This window comes from Python bivittatus, unplaced genomic scaffold (assembly GCF_059951505.1).
Source record: "Python bivittatus isolate LINGU-HERP-01145 unplaced genomic scaffold, Pbiv_v1 ctg000980_np1212, whole genome shotgun sequence".
NCBI classification, from domain to species: Eukaryota; Metazoa; Chordata; class Lepidosauria; order Squamata; family Pythonidae; genus Python; species Python bivittatus.
The window spans coordinates 22095668-22116221 of record NW_028277125.1 but is presented as its reverse complement, the minus strand read 5'-3'; the positions used below and the strand labels follow the sequence as shown (position 1 = coordinate 22116221).

At 39.9% G+C, this 20554-nt stretch overlaps 1 protein-coding gene across 1 annotated transcript; it reads right to left on the bottom strand.

Annotated features, from left to right (window-relative positions):
* Positions 1 to 7939: 7939 nt before the first annotated feature.
* On the bottom strand, positions 7940 to 20514 carry MISO1 (mitochondrial inner membrane subdomain organizer 1). The gene is made up of 5 exons (XM_007439268.4): positions 20381 to 20514; positions 16890 to 16949; positions 14778 to 14931; positions 10896 to 11056; positions 7940 to 10490 (listed from the first exon to the last, which is right to left on the bottom strand). Exons 1-5 carry the CDS (start codon positions 20462 to 20464, stop codon positions 10224 to 10226), a joined length of 726 nt encoding a protein of 241 aa, XP_007439330.2. The 5' UTR covers positions 20465 to 20514; the 3' UTR covers positions 7940 to 10223.
* Positions 20515 to 20554: the final 40 nt, after the last annotated feature.

Here is a 20554-nt window from a genome sequence, read left to right as displayed (position 1 = left end):
AAAACTAGGTCCCTGGTACTATTAAACGGCAGAAGCCTTCACAGCTATAGTATTACAGTCTTCCCAACATAATATCTATTGGAAGTGTTGGGTTACAGTTCCATACTTCTCCATACAACTATGGAAATGTAGTCCAACTCTTGAGTCAAGCAGAATGAGCAACTGTGTATTATTCTAGCATTCATTTACTTAGACCGCAGTTTTTCAACCTTGGCAGCTTGAACATATGTGGACTTCAACTCCCAGAATTCCCCAGTCATAAACCAGAGTGACCAATCCTATTTCTGTCCCATGAATGCATCTGAATCCAGACTGAAAGGAGTCCAGATAATCTGATTTGTCAAGGACATTCTGTTGCTGACTCTCTACCTTCTTCTCAACACCCTTATCTAAAAAAGGAGGAATGGAGATTGGGCAATAATCATCTAAAATTGCCAGGTCCAGGGAGTGTCTTTTGAGGAGGCATGTTACCACTTCCTTCTAAGCCAGCAGAAACACCTCCTTCCAAAGAGGCTTTCCTTTCAATCCTTCACACTTCCTTTGGCAACTCAAAGAAGCCAAGAAGGCATAGGTGAAGCTCACAGGTGGCAGAGGGCATACTAGGGACCTCCCTCTCCACTTTATCAGAGTTCACAGGCCAAATGAAACTCCAAATAATATTGCAAGACATCATTCCAGGCACATTGGATTCTGTCCATCCAGAGTCAAAATTAAAACAAAACTAAGCAATTATCAGCCAACTATTCTGGTAACAATTCTCACTAAGCAAACAATGGCAGTCCTTCCTGATCAGGAGTGGATAACCTTAACCAAGGCTGTTGGATAGCAACCTGATGATGCAATAAGAGCAGCAAAGTAGAATTGCTTCACCACTCAGTGCCACAGTGTAGACATGAATATGATCCCATGCATGTGGTTGATCAGATTCACTTTTCTTCCTCTACTGGTACTCCAGGTGTCTCTTTTGCTGCTTCATCTCCTAGAGTTCATCAATAAACCTTCTGATTCCGGGAGTCAAGCATTTATCATAACTGCCTGCCAGATTGCTTGGAAACTCAAGTGCCCTTTGGAATCCACCTGGATCCATTAAGGACCTGGAGTGAACCATTTTAATAGGTCTATCCACTCTGCAGAGGAAATAGGCAGCAACAAGTCTAATTTAAACCAGGAAATGATCTGATTATTACAGAGGACTCAGTCATAGGTCCTCCATATCCAGGTAATGCATCACCTGGTTCAAAGTAAAAGCAAAGTCTAGCATGTGCCCATCTGTGTGAGTTGGACCAGATATTACCTGGAACAAACCCATGGTTGTCATGGAAAACATACATTCCTGAGCTTTCATAGAACCATTCTTTAGGACATGGAGATTGAAATCTCACAGCATAAATAGGTAAGGGAACTCCAGACTGGCAAAGAACTCAGGCAGCAGGATGGCTGGCATACAAGTAGACCCCCAGTGTGTCACTATGTAGTCTTATTATAAGTGGACCTGGTATTCACCCTCGGAAACTTGAGGCTAGAGTTATAAATTATCTGACCACCTGGACTCAGGTATGAGACCCAATGAACAATCCAGTCCCCCAATCAATCACCCTGTAACCACTTTTCCACTCGGCCAACCTGAATCTAGAGGCTAGTATCCGACAATCCACCCTCACCAAACTCCAATCTCCCTTCCACTCCGCTTCCATTCTACTGCTTGTTTCCCCTCCTTTCAGAAAACATCCTCTGGGGACAGGGTCACTCCCATCTTCTCACTCCAGGGAGCCTACCTGCCAATACTTCCCACTTCTTATCCAGGTACGTATTATTTACACAACCACTCATGCGACTCCTCTCTACACACATACTAGCTTCAGTGAGCCCAGAGTTCTTTCTGCTAAAGCTTGCTCTGCCATGGCTGCTAGGATCACTTGTGGCCAGGAGCTCATCACACAGCTATAGGGCTCATGGCCTGATAGCTGAGTGCACAGTACCACCATTACCAGCTGGTCTTTCAGCAAAGCTCATTCAAGCAGGAAAGCAGTTTCTCAACCTGTTCTTTTTTTATTGCACTAATGCATCCTGCATACACGATATTGTGAGCCACTCACAGATGCTAGCATTACTTGTGAGCTGGGCATTGCAGATGACTCCTAGAATTTATTTGTGCATCCTTTCTTCTTTAATGGGCTTTTTATTGTGGGAAAACCAATCAGAAAAAGCAGTGTGAAGGGAGAGGAAGATTACTGATGTGAGATTTAGGCTTTCTACAAAATTGCATGGAAAATCCTGATTGGGAATTCTTTCACTATATTCCATGTCCGTTTCTTCAGCTATTACAATATGATTTTAGAATTAGTTTTGGAAAGCACAGCCCACAGGAAAAAGGATTCCTCTAAAGTTTGAAGAGAGTATTTTTTCCTGCATTTATTTTAGATTTATTAAAATTCTGTGCTTAGTTTAGATTTATTTAAATTCTTTAAATAAGAATTTACTCTTACTGAAAAGCAAATAAAAACTCTTTCCTAATATTTGATTATGATGTCAATCACTAAAGCTTCCTCCCCCCCCCATTTACTGGCAACTCAATCATAAATAGAACTCAGTAGCAGAATGTTGATTAGTTATCATTTGGGTACAGGCAGACCTGAGCATCTCTATTTTTCACATGTTGTGAATGGATAGTTTTGAAGATAAAAGACATCAGCTGTGGATGACCTGAGAGATATTTTCAGCTCAAGAGAGAGTCCAGAATTTATACTTTGGGACATAGATTTAGGCACTTACTCTCCTTTTTTAAAATCATTTAACCATGCATTTTTCATTTCATTTTGCATATACCTTTATCTTCTTTAGACATCTCTGAATGGTTTACATGGAAGTCACAGAATTCTGCCATCTAGACAGTGATCTTTCAATGTTTTCTTCTAAAGTACTATTATTTTGGTTGCTCTTAGAACTAGAACACACTCCATATAGTAGAATTGAACTTAATAATTTCAGAAAGCTGATATAGATAGCAAATCTAAATATGCCACAGATTGGGTTAACATGCACAAAAGCATTATTTAAACATGGTTTATTGAATAAGTACAAAAAAAAAAGGACAAAAAAGGCAGGGACCTAACAGAAGCAGAAGAGATTAAGAAGAGGTGGCAAGAATACACAGAAGAACTATACAAGAAAGATCTTAATGTCCCTGATGTCCACGCTGGTGTGATCACTGACCTTGAGCCAGACATCCTAGAGAGTGAAGTCAAGTGGGCCTTAGGAAGCATTGCTAACAACAAAGCTAGTGGAGATGACAGGATTCCAGCTGAGTTATTTAAAATACTAAAAGATGATGGTGTTAAAGTGCTGCACTCAATATGCCAGCAAGTTTGGAAAACGCAACAGTGGCCACTGGATTGGAAAAGGTCAGTTTACGTTCCAATTCCAAAGAAGGGCAACGCCAAAGAATGCTCAAACTATCGCACAATTGCACTCATTTCACATGCTAGCAAGGTTATGCTCAAAATCCTACAAGCTAGGCTTCAGCAATACATGAACCGAGAACTACCGGATGTACAAGCTGGGTTTCGAAGAGGCAGAGGAACTAGAGATCAAATCGCCAACATTCGCTGGATCATGGAGAAAGCACGAGAGTTCCAGAAAAATATCTACTTCTGCTTCATTGACTATGCAAAAGCCTTTGATTGTGTGGATCACAACAAACTGTGGCAAATTCTTAAAGAGATGGGAATACCAGACCACCTTACCTGTCTCCTGAGAAATCTGTATGCGGGCCAAGAAGCAACAGTTAGAACCGGTCATGGAACAACCGATTGGTTCAAAATAGGGAAAGGAGTACGACAAGGCTGTATACTGTCACCCTGCTTATTTAACCTATATGCAGAGTACATCATGAGAAATGCCAGGCTGGAAGAATCACAAGCCGGAATTAAGATTGCAGGGAGAATCATCAACAACCTCAGATATGCGGACGATACCACCCTAATGGCAGAAAGTGAAGAAGAACTAAAGAGCCTCTTGATGAGGGTGAAAGAGGAGAGTGCAAAAGCTGGCTTGAAACTCAACATTAAAAAAACTAAGATCATGGCATCTGGACCCATCAATTCCTGGCAAATAGAAGGGGTAGAAATGGAAGCAGTAACAGACTTCATTTATTTGGGCTCCAAGATCACCGCAGACGGAGACTGCAGCCATGAAATTAAAAGACGCTTGCTCCTTGGGAGGAAAGCTATGGCAAGCCTAGATAGCATATTAAAAAGCAGAGACGTCACCTTGCCGACAAAGATCCGCATAGTCAAAGCTATGGTTTTTCCAGTAGTAATGTATGGCTGTGAGAGCTGGACCATAATAAAGGCCGAGCGCCGAAGAATTGATGCCTTTGAACTGTGGTGCTGGAGAAGACTCTTGAGAGTCCCCTGGACTGCTAGGAGGTCAAACCAGTCAATCTTAAAGGAAATCAACCCTGATTGCTCATTGGAAGGATCGATAATGAAGCTCAAGCTCAGATATTTTGGCCACCTAATGCGAAGAGAGATCTCTTTGGAGAAGACCCTGATGCTGGGAAAGATTGAAGGCAAAAGGAGAAGAGGACGGCAGAGGATGAGATGGTTAGATAGCATCACTGAAGCAATGAGCATGAAACTGAGCAAACTCAGGGAGGCAGTGAAGGACAGGAAGGCCTGGCGCAATATGGTTCATGGGGTCACGAAGAGTCGGACACGACTTAACGACTAAACAACAATTGAATAAGTCATAATTGGATGGCTTCACAAACCACACTAACCCATAAATCTAGGTATATAAATAAAATGGATGGAATTGCATAAATACTAATAAGTCTGAATGATATATTAAACCAGAGTGACTGATTGTGTATTTCCACCTCCTCAGTCCCATTCCATGTGATTTTTTAACCATGGTTAGTAGCTTTCTATACCTTTGTCTTCCAAACCCTGAAGAAAAGCCTTTTTGTAGAAGGTAACTGATATTTCAGAAGAAGAGTTTTATAAGAACTTTGCCCTACAGAAAAGTTATTTATACACAGAGATGTCTGTAAGTGAATGTGAAAGGTCAGCCCTACTGTTAGGCAGAATAAATTCACTGCCTCAGATAGCTGATTTAGGCACCATGAAACAGCAGCAAATTATTTAACCTATTGGCTGTGTTCACACAACTTGAATAACAAAATATTCAACTACATTTTAGCCTAGAGTGTTGTGTTGAGCCTGTGTAATTAACCTGTGGTGAATTTGATTCAAATGTATTGTCAGAATCTAGAAAATGAGTTTTGCTTAGTAAACTATAGGTAAGTCTACTGTGTGAAGACAAGTATTACAGTTATGTGGCTACAGGCAGTCCCCAGGTTAAGAATGTCCAACTTACAGACAATTCATACTTACGAAGAGGCTGCCTATTACTAAAAATGGCGGATGGCATTTTCATTCCTCAAGCCGATAAACCACTTAAGCCAAGCAATGTTTTTGTGAACCACAGGAAGCTGCATGTTTTTAATATACAGCTTGTTTTCAGTGGTTTACAGTGGTTCATGAAAGCATTGCACGGTTTCAGCAGTTTGTTGGCTTGAGAAAGGAGAATGCCATCTGCCATTTTTAATAATAGGCATCCCATTCGTATGTACAAGTTCCGACTTATGTACAAATTCAGCTTAAAGACAGGCTTAGGAACGGAACTCATTCTTAACCTGGGGATTACCTGTACCCTCAGGAAAAGATTGTTGTCTCAGAAGAAAAAATAATTTGTCAGTTTTGAGCACTATGCAGACTGACAGAGGATATGGCCTTTCTATGGATGGCATAAACTGCCCAAAGAAGATAGAAAGTTCTCAAAACTAATTAACTAAATAATATACTGTAGATTGAATAAATGCAATGGCTCCTTTCTTAAGTAGCTAGCCTTTTGGGGGGGGGGGTTCTCATTATTATCATGAGAAAGATAGGGCTTCGCATATTTTTCTTTTTCTAAACTTCATTTCATTAGATCCTCTAACCCAAAAATTTGTCACCAGATCAAAACATCTTCATATGGTCAAGTAATCCTTGCTATCCTTTTAGCATCACCATTTCTATAAGATCCCACCTTTATTCTGCTCATTCTTGGCACTATCATCATGTAGCTACATCTTTCTATCCTTAATACATTCATAGTGCCCAACTGAAATAGTACAATCTTCAGAATAGTTGGGCAGAGGAGGCACTGCCACTGTGTCATATGGACCAGCCCTGTTTTTCATTTGTCTTTCAGTTGATAGGGAAGCAAAAAAGAAAACATATGCTTATCCAAATTAATTTTAGGACAAAACAGACCCATCATTTGTTTCTTAGAAAAAATTGCACAGGAAATGCTTTTGACATATTAAGTATGTCAGCGCAAAAATAGTAAATGTAAAATTTACTAATCCACATACAAGAGTTTGTGGTGAGTGTATCCAACAGGCAGCAAGCACTCCCTAGAAATGTATCCATTAGCTACATTTCAACAAGTTTTAGTGGGTAGCAACACTTGGTCCAAATTCAGCACCCAATCAGGGTTAGGCCTGATTAACATAGGAGACCACTAAAGAATAGTAGGGCTGAAAGTTAGACTGTGAAGATGAAAAACATTTCAGAAGAAAGTGGTAACGAACCACTCCTGTTTTTGCCAAGAAAACTGCATGCTTGTGTCTACGTAGGCAACAAGAATGAAGCTTGATCTGAAGATGGTGTTTATCCTTTATCTACACTACAATCCTTTTTGCTTGAAGATATTTCACAGGCCTTGTAAGTTGGGCAGTAGCTTAGGCAGATGTACATCTATGTTCTTGCCCCACATTATTTTGTTCCCAGAAAAGGCAATGGCAAATTATTTCCATAATGCAGTCAAGAAAATAGCATGGAGGCAATCACCACACTTGAGCTCAGATCAAGTGTATCTTCAACTTTTAAAATGTTACTGTAGACTGAAATGTTTTATTGATAATTACATATCATTGTTGGTCCTTGCCTTGGTATTTGTTGGATATAAGACCATATATAAATACAATACAATTTGAAAATGTTCAGAGGAGGGAAAGATTTATGGCCAGCAGTGACAGCCCATTTATCAGACTATTAAAATGCACTACAGCCCATGGAGGGGACAGAATGATTTTTGAATATATCAGTAATCACTATGGACTCAAGGAAAGCTTTAGACTGTCGCAGCCCACCCATGTTTAGTGCTGTTTGGAGGTTCTAGAACAGAACTCCCGATCATCCACAATGGCTATGGTGGCTACAGGTGATGGAAATCATAGTCCAGTACATTTGGAGAATACCAGGAGAGAGAAAGCTAGTCTTTAGATACAAGATCCACAGTTCATTAGTATGCTTCCAGAGGATGGAAGCACCCTCATATAAGCATCAATGACCAGTCAGCAAAATGTCATCCAAAAATATAACGGAAATAAATTCCCTTTTGTCCTAACTACAGAAAAAGGTATTTGATGTGAACAAAGCTAAGATAGGTAGCATTTTCTTTCAATAGTTTTCCATTCAAATTGAATTGCCCATCTCTTCAGATTGCTTTCTATATTCACTGGAGTTTGAGAAGGTAATGTATCTAAAATAGCATTCCATGTTTAAAAAAAAAATCACTCCTACATCTAAAATCCTAATCAAGTATCTCCAGAAAAGAGTATCTCCCTGAATTGCATTTGTCTAAGCTTGTATGAAAGTACAGCTTTAACCTGAAGGACAGGGGAAAAAAATAGGTATTTTATTTCTGACATAAATAATAACATTTTGACTTAATGGAGAAATGCTATATTTCCCTTGAAATAGGACTGTCTGCTATAACTGCCTAAAGCAGTGTTGTCCAAACTTGGCCACTTTAAGATGAGTGGACTTCAACTCCCAGAATTCCCCAGCCAGCATTCTGGGAGTTGAAGTCCACTCATCTTAAAGTGGCCAAGTTTGGACAACACTGGCCTAAAGAAAGGAATGAATACCTGGTTCAGCCTCCCTGCTTTTGCTTCCAGTGTGTTTCCAACTTCCCCTGCCATGGCTAGCAATCCATGTATAAAAACTTTGCTTTTTAGGTAAGCCTGATTTCTAATAATGGGCAGTTTAACTTCCCAATTGAATCTACAGAGATATGACAAAGGAATTGTTTTGATGTATTGTATATATGAAGGTATTCTGTGACTTGCATGAAATGCCCAGCTCTGATTTGACTGAAAGGTGTGGAGGGATAGAATCATGCCAATGTAGTAGCTTCCCTAAAACAAAACAGAACTATAAAACTGGCATTATGACAGAGTCAAAAACTGGCAAGGGGGTAATAACTGCTCAGTGCAAATTAACAATGCCTCTCACCCAGGGCTTTATCAGTTTTAGACCTTTTAGTTGACAAAGGATCCTGCTCCATGCCTCTTCTTTTACATAATTCTTTCAATACACTCGTTCCTATAATACTAATTATAATGAGGTATAAATACTAATTATAGGAGTAGATGAAATGCAGTACTAATACTTCATTTACCCTTTTAACACAAGGGCTACAAACCTGATATACAAGTCTGCAGAGAGGGCTCTTCCAGTTTTGGGGAAATTTCTGACCTGTTACATATAACATGCTAAGCCACAGATTGCTTAAGCAGTTTGTTGAATAAGCCACAAGCTAGCTTCACATGCTGCACTGAACCATAAAACACAGTTCATAACTCACAATGTCTAGTTTTACACAAAACTACCTAACCCTACATTATTTAACTTGGAATGTGAATGCAGGCAGTGTTGCCTTTTTACCCATATAATACCTAAATTATGCTAGAAATGAGTAAAGTTACAAGGAAAAATAACTATTTTAAGGGCACTGAAGAACTAGTATTTCACATATTAACATTTAAGGAATACATATTGCTTTGTAAAGGAATGATCTGAAGATAATATAGTCTAGCAAGAAAAATGATTTGTGTAAAATTTAATTCTCAGTGTAGATATATTATCTACATTGGCAAGATTATTCAAAATGTTGCCAAGTTCTAGTTAAGCATATAAATAAATGGTTCGGAACATACAGCAATACATAATGTTCCACCAAAGTAAATCTATTCATGTGCTCAAATCTTATGATCAGGTCAATTAATCTTGGCAGGTGTATGCAAGGTGGGTTACACAACAACAAATTTACATTCAAATCCAACACAAACTTGCCTTGAGCACAAGTCTATAATTTCAATGGAACATCCTCCTTCCTCCCTTAAAATCTTAAGAAGTGGTCTGTAAAACAAGATAAGCAGAAATATTGACTCTTGAACACATTGGTCTCTCTGAAATTAGCTATTCTATCTGATAAACAAATTGTTATACAGGTAGCTCTATTTAATTCTTCCATGTAGGCATCATAAAATAAAGGGAAACACACAGAACAAAGGATTGAAACCACATGGGCACAAGCCACAGAAAGCATAGAACATGTACAGGTAAGATACAGTTTGGTTGGCATTATTTCTACCTTTTCTGTAAGAGATCTGATATAATTATAGAAACAACAAATCAAAAATTGCAATTGCTAGACTTCAACATTTATAGAATGTGAGTAGTATCTTTATGTCCATTAAGATACTACCTCTAGAACAGAGTACAAAACCCACAATGTCTGTGGGACAAATTTACACAATTATCAGCCATGGGTTTCGGCCAGTGCCGGTTTGAACCTAAATCAGATTATTGTGGCTGATGATGCTTATGATAATGCTGCTGTCATGTACTAAACTGAACCCAGAAAGCAGATTACCAACTGAAGCCAAGTTCAGCATCTATAAGCAACACACACAATCTTGACAAAGTTCAGACATCAGCATTATGGCTGCCTTATAATGAGAAAACTGACTCAATTTCTGCACACAATAGGGGAGAACATTCTTCGCTTTTTTTTTTTTTTTTTTGCTCTAATCCGAGTAAGCCGTATCAGCAGTATTTCCATATTTCCTCAATTCACATTAAATTTTGTGTTTTCTTCCCCTTGAATATTTAGGCAGCCTTAAGTGGGTTCTTCAGCTTTAAAAAGCTGATTAAAACTTTAACAATAATTATGCATGTTGTACATGCACATTTTCTTAAGAAATATGTATCCCATGTTTTCATTTTCTTCTCTTAAGAGCTTAGTTACATCATTCTCACAGAAACTAATGTAATGCTGCTCCCTGGTCCATACAGGGTCCTCCCAAGCAAAAAAGGCTGCTATTTTCATGGCCAGATTCTCAGCCACGTTGCAAACTGTTTTAATTTTTGGATACATTTATAATTGCTTATGTGCCCTTTAAGTTTTTCAATAAATGTTTCTTCTTCCCAGATTCCTTTCTTTTTTTTCACAGCTTTCAGTTCTGCTCGAAGTAGCCTCTTGTGAAGTTTCCAGTATATCCGGGATTCATGAGCTAGTCCTTCAATACGAACTGTCTTGCCAAGCCCTTGTTGCAGGATCTCTTCATTTAGACAAATACTGGAAAATCTCCCCTGTTCAAAAAAGACATTAAAATTTTGCATAAGACATATTATGCCAACTCCAGTAATGAATAAACATTAAAGCTGAATTTCTATACACCATCCTTCTCCAACGTGAGTACTTCTGGATGCGCTAGGACGGCTATTTCTAGATTCCCAACTTTTGGCTACGTTGGTTGGTGTCCATGCACACCAACCCCCGCTCCCTCCAATATAAAAAATATTTTGCCAAATGTTTGTCCAGGACATTGCATAACATTACATAGCATCCCTGAATCCAGAAATGATGCAGGACCTTGCTATAAGTTTTTACTTGGGCGTAAGAGTCACTGAACTCAGTATAAATTATTTCACACTAAACATTCTTACTGTTTGTCCTCATGGAAATTCTTCTATTTCCTCTGAACATTTACTCACCTTATTTACTATTACAAAGCAATCAAGTCCTGAATTTTTTCTGCCCAAAAGCTGGAACCAAATCATTTGTGAAGGTTTTATTTCTTCTTTTAACCAGATTACACCATCTGGTGCTAACTCCACACCAGCCAGCCTGACAAGCAACAAACCATCTGAATGCCCTAAAAATGATATATACACATTAACAGTTGTTTTACTACAACATTGGTAAAAACACTTCATTTAGGTCACTGATCTAAACGATTAAAGGAGAAGTAGAACAACTAGAATTTTGGTCTCCAAGATTTAATTGAAAGATTCTACAGGCAATGTTAATGTTCTTATTGTTAAAGGTGTTAATGTTTTCTATGGCTGAATAAAGCTAAAAACTACTTCAGAAATCAACTATCCAAAAGTGGCTGTTCCATGTGTGGAACAATTAGTATACTGAATATTTTATTTGGAAAAGACTCTGATGCTGGGAAAGATTGAAGGCAAAAGGAGAAGAGGACGGCAGAGGATGAGATGGTTAGATAGCATCACTGAAGCAATGAGCATGAAACTGAGCAAACTCAGGGAGGCAGTGAAGGACAGGAAGGCCTGGCGCAATATGGTTCATGGGGTCACAAAGAGTCGGACATGACTTAACAACTGAACTACAACAACAATATTTTGCACATCTCTCATTTTTCTAAATCATGGAATGACACAGAAATGGCCAAGAACTGCTTCACTACTGGTCTTGAATTCATTGCATGGTGTTGATGACGACTGAAAATAATTATAAATATCTACTTCAAGTGAGACTACATGAGTGAATATAGAAAGTGGTAAGTAATGTGCACTTATGTAAACTGAAATCTATTCAGGTAATCTATGAAGCAGACCTGAAACAAGGCTCTACATCTTTAACATTAGTTTTTATTCATTTAAAAAAAATATTTTGTATTGTTGCTTCAATTCCTGTTAATGTAGAAATGCAGGCTAAAAATAATGTCAAATCTATAGTTAGATCACTCAATAAAAGTACTATGTTGTTGTCTCTTGAAGCAAGAAAACATTGAGGAGATTTTATTTATCAAAACTTGCCCTTCAGCTCTGGTGAGCCCTTGACACAGCTAACGAAACTTAACATAAAACAGAACTTAACATTCACAATAAAATAAACACTAACATTGTCTAATAATTAAAAGTCTAGCAAAAAAAAAGATCTTTATCTATTTCCTAAACACTGAAAAAGCAGGAAGCAAATGCAACTCTCCCTTCTCTCCCCAGATTTTCCCAGAAATCTGAGCCTCTGACAGTGAAGACTTCTTAAAAGGGCCTCTCCTGCTAATCTTAACTGGACAAGCGTAACAAAAGGGAAGTCCTGAAACTCATACTCTAAACCACTGAAGCCTTTAAAAGTCAATACCAGCATCTTAAACTGTACCCAGCAAACATCTGGCAAGTAGCACAGAGATTTTTTAATACAGACATAATATGCACTGTTTAGCAGCCTAGCTAATATAGTTTACATCAACAGCAACTTCTGGACATTTTAATTGATAGTCCCATCTCATGGGATATTTTCATGGGTAGTCCCATCTTGAGTCCAGGTAGACCAGACCATGAATCACTCCCCAGGAAGGTTAAGGGTACTTTATTGAGTGGCTATAATAACATAATCTTGCAGGTCTGTGCAGTACAAGTAGTCCTCGAGTTACCACCATTCATTCGAAGTTACAGTGGTGCTGAACGAAGGGACTTACGACTGGTCCTCGAAGTCCTGGCTGTTGCAGCATCCCCGCAGTCACCTGAACAAAATTCCAGTGCCTGGCAACCAGCTTCTACTTACGACCAGTTGCAGCATCCCACGTGATCACCATCTGCGACCTTCCCTGGGGTAAGTCTCCCACCTTTCTTCGCTTGCATGCACTGTACCCTCCTTCACTTGCACATACCCTGCGCCCTCCTTCCATGGCCTCCTTGCAAATGCACACATGCATGCATGTACCCCGTGCCCTCTTTCTATGGCCTCCCTGCAATTGCATACATGTACCCCATGCCCTCTTTCCACAGCCTCCCTGCACTCACACATACACATGCACGTACCCTGCACCCTTTCCTTGGCCTCCCTGCACACTCACACACATACCCTGCACCCTCTTTCCTTGGCCTCCCTGTGATTGCATGTACCTTGCGCTGTCATTCCCCAGCCTTTCTGAGCTCGCGCCACACCAAGCACCCCTTTCCTCGACTCACATGTGGCCTACACCAGGCTCCCAGGGTCCCCCTGCACTCCTTACCTGGGACTCCCTCTACTTCCCACTTAATAACTCACATGTCTTGGGTTACGACAATTAGGATTGCCTGGATTGCCACTGCTAAGTGATGCAATGTTTTATGACCACATCGTATTTTATGACCGCATCACTTAGCGACCACAATCCTGGTCCCAACTGCACTCATAATTCAAGGACTACCTGTACCTCTTCCTCCTTCTTACAGTTTGATAAATTAGGGAGATTCTGTCTGAGATGCTTATGCATACTTTCTATGCTAAGTTTTGGACTTAAATCATGTTTTTCTCCTTGTTGCTTTGGTCGCGGATCTGTCCTATCTTTATCAAGGTCATCATCCTTACTTTCTATACAAGTATACTGCAGTAGTCAATGTGGGATGTAGTCAAAGCATGAATAATCACAGTCAAAATTGATGAGCCTGGGAAGGGGATGTAGTTGGCATACCACATATAAATGTACAAAGGCACTTCTCACAACAGCCACCACCAGTGGTTCCAGTGACAGCTAAGGAACACAGAGCACTCAAAGACTGTAAATCTACTCTTTAATCTACTCCATTCAAAACAGTCTGAACCTTAATCTCTGCAGGTTTTGATTTATTAATAGCACCCACAGTCTGTATTTAACTTTTTCCTTACCCAGCCCAATATGGTGCTTCAGTGGCATTCAAGGGTAGCCAGCGTGGTATAGCAGTGCAGAGTAATGTAGTGTATTTGGACTAGGACTGAACCAGGTTGAAGTCTGCCCTTAACCATGGAAATTCACTATGTGATTTTGAACCAGTTGCTGTCTCTCAGTCCAACTTACCTCACATGGCTGCTGTCATGGGGATAAAATGAAAGAAGATCCCCATGTAAGTCACCTTGAGTCTTAGAGGAAAGGCAGGACAGAAATCTCCTAAATAATGGTTCCTTCTAGAGGGGGAAAAGACCCTCTAACATAAGCAAACACATTATTTCTCTTGCTATTTCATTTCATTTTTTTTCTTCCAGAAGCTCAAGTCAAGTATGTCCCCATTTTATCCTCATACAGGTAGTCCTCATTTAGTGACCACAATTGGGAAGGTCGTAAATGCGAGCACTGGTCATAAAGTTACTTTTTCATCACCACTGAGACTGTGAAATGGTTACTAAATGAGGCAGTCACTAAACGAGAACCACCTGTAAAGTCATTGTGAGATTTCAGGCTGAAAGACATTGGCTCACATGGCTCAAGTCATCCACACAGCTGAAGAGTACATGAACTTCATTCCCAGCCCAACACTCCATCAACTATACTGTGTTTATAGTCAACACTAGAGTTTCCACTGCCCCATTACTTAATACCTCCTTAACTTAAACACCACAGGGCCAGGAAAAAGTGCCAGCATGGGAAAAAGATGAAGCCACCACCAGATACAGTAAGGATTCTCATACCAGATCCAAAGAATTCTTGCCCACTTTGGATCTGAATACTGCAGAACTTTAACACACGTGGTCAAATATAGATTGCATTCATTTTTCATATGAATTTTCTAAAGATGGTTATTCAATCATGTTTAGAATTCCTTAAATTCAAAATCTACAAAAAATGAATGCAAGTTTAACTTTGCCACTATAAAGTTACCCATCTTACTTACATCTTTTCTGCAGAGATGAAATGATTGGAAGGGTAATAGGTACATGTTCAATTTCTAATCCTTGCTCAGATATTCGATGTAATTGTCCCCGTAGCTTAACATTCTTCTTTATAAATTCCGGGGGTATTTCCAAAACATTTGTGAATTTGGTTGTCTATTCATAGGAAAGAAGGAATATAAGCATGGACACCCACACATATAAATATATTTGGTTTTTGTGTACATATATGTGTGTATAGTACATATATATTTATTCCTTTATAAGATTAAATAGATAATTATACAAAATATATATTTTATATAACATTTGAATATATATATAATAAATGCAAAATGATCCTTAGTTTATCTTGCTCAAAGTTTCCCATATATTATCCATTAAAAAGGCCTATTTATTGACTAATTCTCACTCTATAAACTGTTATGAAGCCTGAACATCAATGGTTTCATGAATGATACCTTCAGCATACCATTTTGGTATGAAGACTTTGAGATGAAATAGAATTTATACCCAAATAAAAAACATTTTATCACCCCCAATTTTATTTAACTTAGAGCCTTTTCATATTTTATACAGAAATAAACTTTGATTGCCTCTAAGTGTATATTCAATTGATACCCTACTTTGAAAGAAGTAGAAAGAAGGAGAAAGGGGTAGATATGCAAGTAGGGTTTCCTACCAGACTGGTCCTTGGGATATGCTGTTCATATAACATCTCCCCTCTGTTCTATAAATGTTAGAACCAGGATTTAAATTATTTGCACACTGTCTCTCTTGTTCTCTTACAAGGTCTCTTTGTGAACATAAAAACCCTTGAAAACAATGTTTGAAGGTCTGTAAATAAACTAAGTAACATAATTCCAAGAAATGTGCTCAGTATGGCATTTCAAGGTCTAAAACAACATTTTTTAAAAGCAACAAGCATATTTTAAAATAAACAATATTCAAATTTAGGAATATTTATGGCAACACATTTGTTAGTGTTCATTGTAAATTAAGACCCCAAGTACACTGAAGCTGAGTTCTGTGTTCAATTTGTACAGTACCAATAAAGATAAGCCATTAAAATGTTGTAATCAGTAGAATACATATATGAAATTAAACTCCTGCAAATATTTTATTTAATGGCTTCTTTTTCTAATACTCAGTAGTGAAAGGCTTTGGCAGGCTCCTTGCTTAGGAGAATTCATCAAATAGGGCCGCTGCTGAAAAGCCTCTGTGCCGTATTTCAGTCAGTGGCAAAGTCTTCCACAAGAAGGCCTCCATGCCCATATGGATACAGATAAAGTAAAATCCCTAAAGCCTATAAGACCCTAAACATTGTTTATAGTTTTTACAATCCTGCCAAAAAAGGCAAACAAGCCTCAAAGCAATAGAAATCTACTTTCCACTAGCTTTGGAAAGACAGAACAGGTCTTTCTCATTTAACGACAGAAATTGGGACTGGAATTTCTGTCGCTAAATGATGCAGTTGTAAAACCCGACATCACATGACTGTGCCGCTTAGTGATTGATGGGAATTCTGGTTGTCATCATTAAGTTTATTGCACTCCATCATTACACATGTCACATGGTCGCCATTTGCGACCTCCTGCCAGCTTCCTCACTGACTTTGCTTGTTGGAAGATGTCAGTGAAGGTCACAAATGGCAATCGTGTGACCGCAGGACACTGCAATGTCATAATTGTGAGCCGGTAACCAAATGCCAGGATCATGATGACGCGATCACAGGGATGCTGCAACGGCCACAACTACAAGGTTATAAATACCACTCGTTCGGCACCATTGTAACTTTGAACAGTCACTGAACAAGTGGTTGTAAGCAAGGACTACCTGTATACTTTAAGGAAGGTGATCTATTAAGATTCAGTCTGAGTTTAATGGATTCATAATTGTTTTAAAAATTTTGCCCACTCTGATCCTCCAAGACAAGCTCAGGATCTAAATAAATAAAAAAATCTTTTGCTAATTATTTAAAACCAAACAAGCTGTATTAAAGCAAGATTTGGCTAAAAGTTATATATGAGCAGTATGCACATTATTCAACATATTGTTTCAATTTATTGCATATAACAACTGTATATGTTTTTTAAACTCAAAATGTAACTTACCAGTTTGATACTCTTGGCAAGTAAAATCACTCCAGCTATTGCCATTCCAGTACTGATGTTCTGAAAAAAAAAAAATGATTTAGAAAACCATACATCTCCATCTCTTATTTCACAGCATGAGGCCTAGGCATATACTTCATCTCAAACAGCCTTATGAATACAATCTATCAAATACAATAAATGCATTTTTAACATCAGTTGCCTCCTAAAAAAAGAAACATATAATCACAGTCACAGATGTATCTAAGGTTTAAAAAGTTAAGGCAAAAACTCTCCAATTTTCATAGGTTTATGATTTTAATCCTATATTAAATTAAAATGATTTTGCAAATTTGGAACCAGAGAATTCTGGGTATAAAAAATTACAGCTGAGGAGTACTTAGGATGTGATGTCCAAAGGATGCTTCGAAGCATTCGGAAATGCCACTTTAACTGCCACATAATCCTGAGAAAAGATGCAGCAGCTTTCAGGTGTCGGATACCTGATACATTTAGTATTATTTCATGCTCTAAAACATTTTGGAGATTGAATCCAAAGTGCTGCACAGTCCTAAATACAGGCAGTCCTCAGGTTAAGAAAGTCTGAGTTATGGACAACTCATACTTACGAGTGGGCTGCCTGTTATTAAAAATGGTGGATGACATTTTCCTTCCTGGAGCTGACAAACCACTAAAGCCGTGCAATATTTTCATGAACTGCTAAAGCCGCATGTTTTTAATATATAGCCTATTTTCAGCAGGTCATGAAAACATCGCCCAGCTTCAGCAGTTAGTTGGCTCCAGGAAGGAGAACGCCGTCTGCCATTTTTAGTAACAGGCATCCTGTTTGTATGAGTTCCAACTTACATACAAATTCGAGTTAAAGACAGGCTTAGGAACAGAACTCGTTCTTAACCCAGGGACTGCCTGTAAAAATACACCACAATTACAGTACTGCAATATGTGGACCACCCAAAAGCTTCAATCTCTGCAAAATGCAACTGGTATGTTGTTCACATCACATCATGTTGTGTTGGTTTCCATTTTCCAGGGTCCATTCAAAGTATGAAATTTTTAAAACCTTAAGTTGTCCGGGACAGGGGTATGCAATTGTTGCAGGATGAGAGACACTCTTGCTTTTGAAAGGTGCATGCAAACTGCAAATTAGTGCATGATGTCACAACAAAAACGTTTGATTTCATTATTTAAAAGTTAAATTTAATTAATATAGCTCCTCATCTGTCACATATTTCATTGTTAAAAATTACTATTTGGCAACACTTTTTGAGATTTCAGAGGCCTTAAGCAAACTTTTCAAGAGTTGTCTGCAGTTCTGGGGATTCAGACTGGATCCTCTGGCTTAAGGCCTGGCTCCCCAAGGGATAGCGTATCTTGCAGGAAGGCCCTTTTTGAAGATGCTAACACTTGCAAGGGCCTACTTTTCAAGCAAGCAGAAAGTGCCATTTTTGTGTTACTTCTGAACTTTGAAACATATTTCCTTTGGTGTGCAATTAATACTCACTGTTTCCAGCAATGGTACCAAAATGCAACTTAATTAACTGGCCTTGGCTGACCTCAAGGTTGGATTGGATTAGGGTTGGATTTGTTTAGTAACTGCATGGAAATTCTACAGCATAAGCTAAACTGGGAAGTTGAAAAAAGTCCCCAAAATGGTGATGACAAACTACTGCTATATTGCTGCAAAGGAAACTATAGGAAGTCCTTTACTTATGACCACAATTGGGACTGGAATTTCTGTCGCTAAGCGATGCAGTCTTAAAGCAAGATGTCACATGACTGCATCACCTAGTGACCACAATCCCGGCAATTCCACTTGCTGTCGTTAAGTGAGTTTCACCAGTCGTTAGCCAAGGAGCCACCTCAATCCAAGCCATCAGGGCATGGTCCTTCCCAGCTCCGTGCCTCAGTAAGGTAAGGGACTGCCTCCAACTCCCCCCACCCATCTTTGCCCTTTTGGCTGCCCTGCACCCTGCAAGAAGCCCCTGAGCCACAGCATAGCAGGAAGCTGCAGCCACCTCAGCCCAGCTGCATGAAGCTGCACGAAGTTGCCCCAGGAAGCTGCAGCCACCCCAGCCCAGCCACCCCAAGAAGTATTCGTTCACCCAGCTGCCTTCTCTCCCAATTCCCTGCACTGACCTTTCACCTTTTGCACCCAGTCCCTGCGGCCAAAGCAGAAGCGCCTTGCTGCCTTTGCTGTCTTCTTTTCAGACCCAGCTTCTCCAGAAAATTTTTCCTACATGTGGCTCCATGAGCCTTTGAAAAGGGGCTTGCTTTTGCTGGCTTTGCACAAAGGGGCTATTATTATTATTATTATTATTATTATTATTATTATTATTACTACTACTACTACTACTACTACTACTACTATTTCTGCCTGAGAAGGCAGGAAGTGATTTTGCCCAATGGGAAAGGGCTGGGGTTTGGCTCAGGGAGCCACGCGTAGGAATTGTAGGCCGGAGAAACCGCTTGCAAATGGGCTCGCTTTTGCTGGCTTCGAGCAAAGGGGTTTCTTGGCGCGAGGGGCCAGGCCGGGCACACCTCGTTGGCAACAGGAGCAAAACCATGGCAAGGTGAGCTGGAGCAGTGGAGCAGAGGGGAGCAAGGGTCTGAGTGCAGGATGGTAAGGGCGACTGCGGCTGGGCTGGCTGAAGTGCCCGAATTTTGATCTTGTGACCATGGGAACACTGCAACAGCCATAACATCAAGGACCAGTTGTCACTTTTTTCATTGTAATTTCAAATGGTCGCTGAGTGAATGGTCGTAAGTTAAGGACTACCTGAACATGCCTATGCCCCTGAAGTCATCAGAAATTGAGCTCAACTTGGTATGGTACTGTACACAATAAAACAATGTTGATCAATTAACAAGATCCCTCGTTAGGAAATCTTGTGCTTTTTTTTTTTCAAATATCATCTGAATTTCCTTGAAAGGGTACATAGGCAACAAAGGAACCATTATTCAGTTGAAGCCATTTCAAGGTACATTTTCCAGATTGAAGTAAGATATATTTGTAAATAACAACTTTGGAACCCAGGACGTTTGCTCCTATGCAATTAAACCGTTCATTCAAAACAAAAGATACACACGCCTGTTTTCTTCTGTCTATCTCTGGAGCATATGGTGTGTGAACAAGACCCAGAGCGGTTAACCAGGTGTTAAGACCCCACAATGACTGTTATTTAACCCAGAACTAATCGCTATTCCAACATGTCTCACGTTACAGAATTTTAAGGCCAAGGCTGATACCAAGGAAGGGCGCCACGAAACTCTGGACGTACAGACGGCCCGCCCCTTACAACAAGCTTTGCCCTTCTCTTTGGAAACGAAAAGGCGCTGCCATAAGTTAAGTGCCTCTTTTTGCCCTGCGCTTGTTGGAACCGGAGCAAAGCTGGCTCCAGCAGCCGCGCTTCCCCGCTCAAGCGGCGTCACAGCCCAAAGCACGCCGGATCGACCCCCCTCCCGCCTCGCCCAGAACGATTCCCGGCGCGTACCCGGACGAGGGTGAGGTGCGCGTCCGCCCACTCGGAAAGGCGCGCGACATAATTCGCCGGCTCTCCGCCCCGCTGCCCGGCCATGCTCGCCGAGCAGCCGCCGCGGCCTGTCGCTTCCTTTCGGCGCGGCTTCCTCCGGCCTAGCCGCAGCGCCGCTTTCTGGACGCTGGAGCG

Coding starts and splice junctions, on each gene's coding strand:
- MISO1 (XM_007439268.4), bottom strand. CDS start 20,464: ATGGCCGGGCAGCGGGGCGGAGAGCCGGCGAATTATGTCGCGCGCCTT. Junction 11,057..14,777: donor TTCATCTCTGCAGAAAAGAT/GTAAGTAAGATG, acceptor TATCATTTTTAG/GGCATTCAGATGGTTTGTTG. Junction 10,491..10,895: donor GCTTTGTAATAGTAAATAAG/GTGAGTAAATGT, acceptor TTTTTTGAACAG/GGGAGATTTTCCAGTATTTG.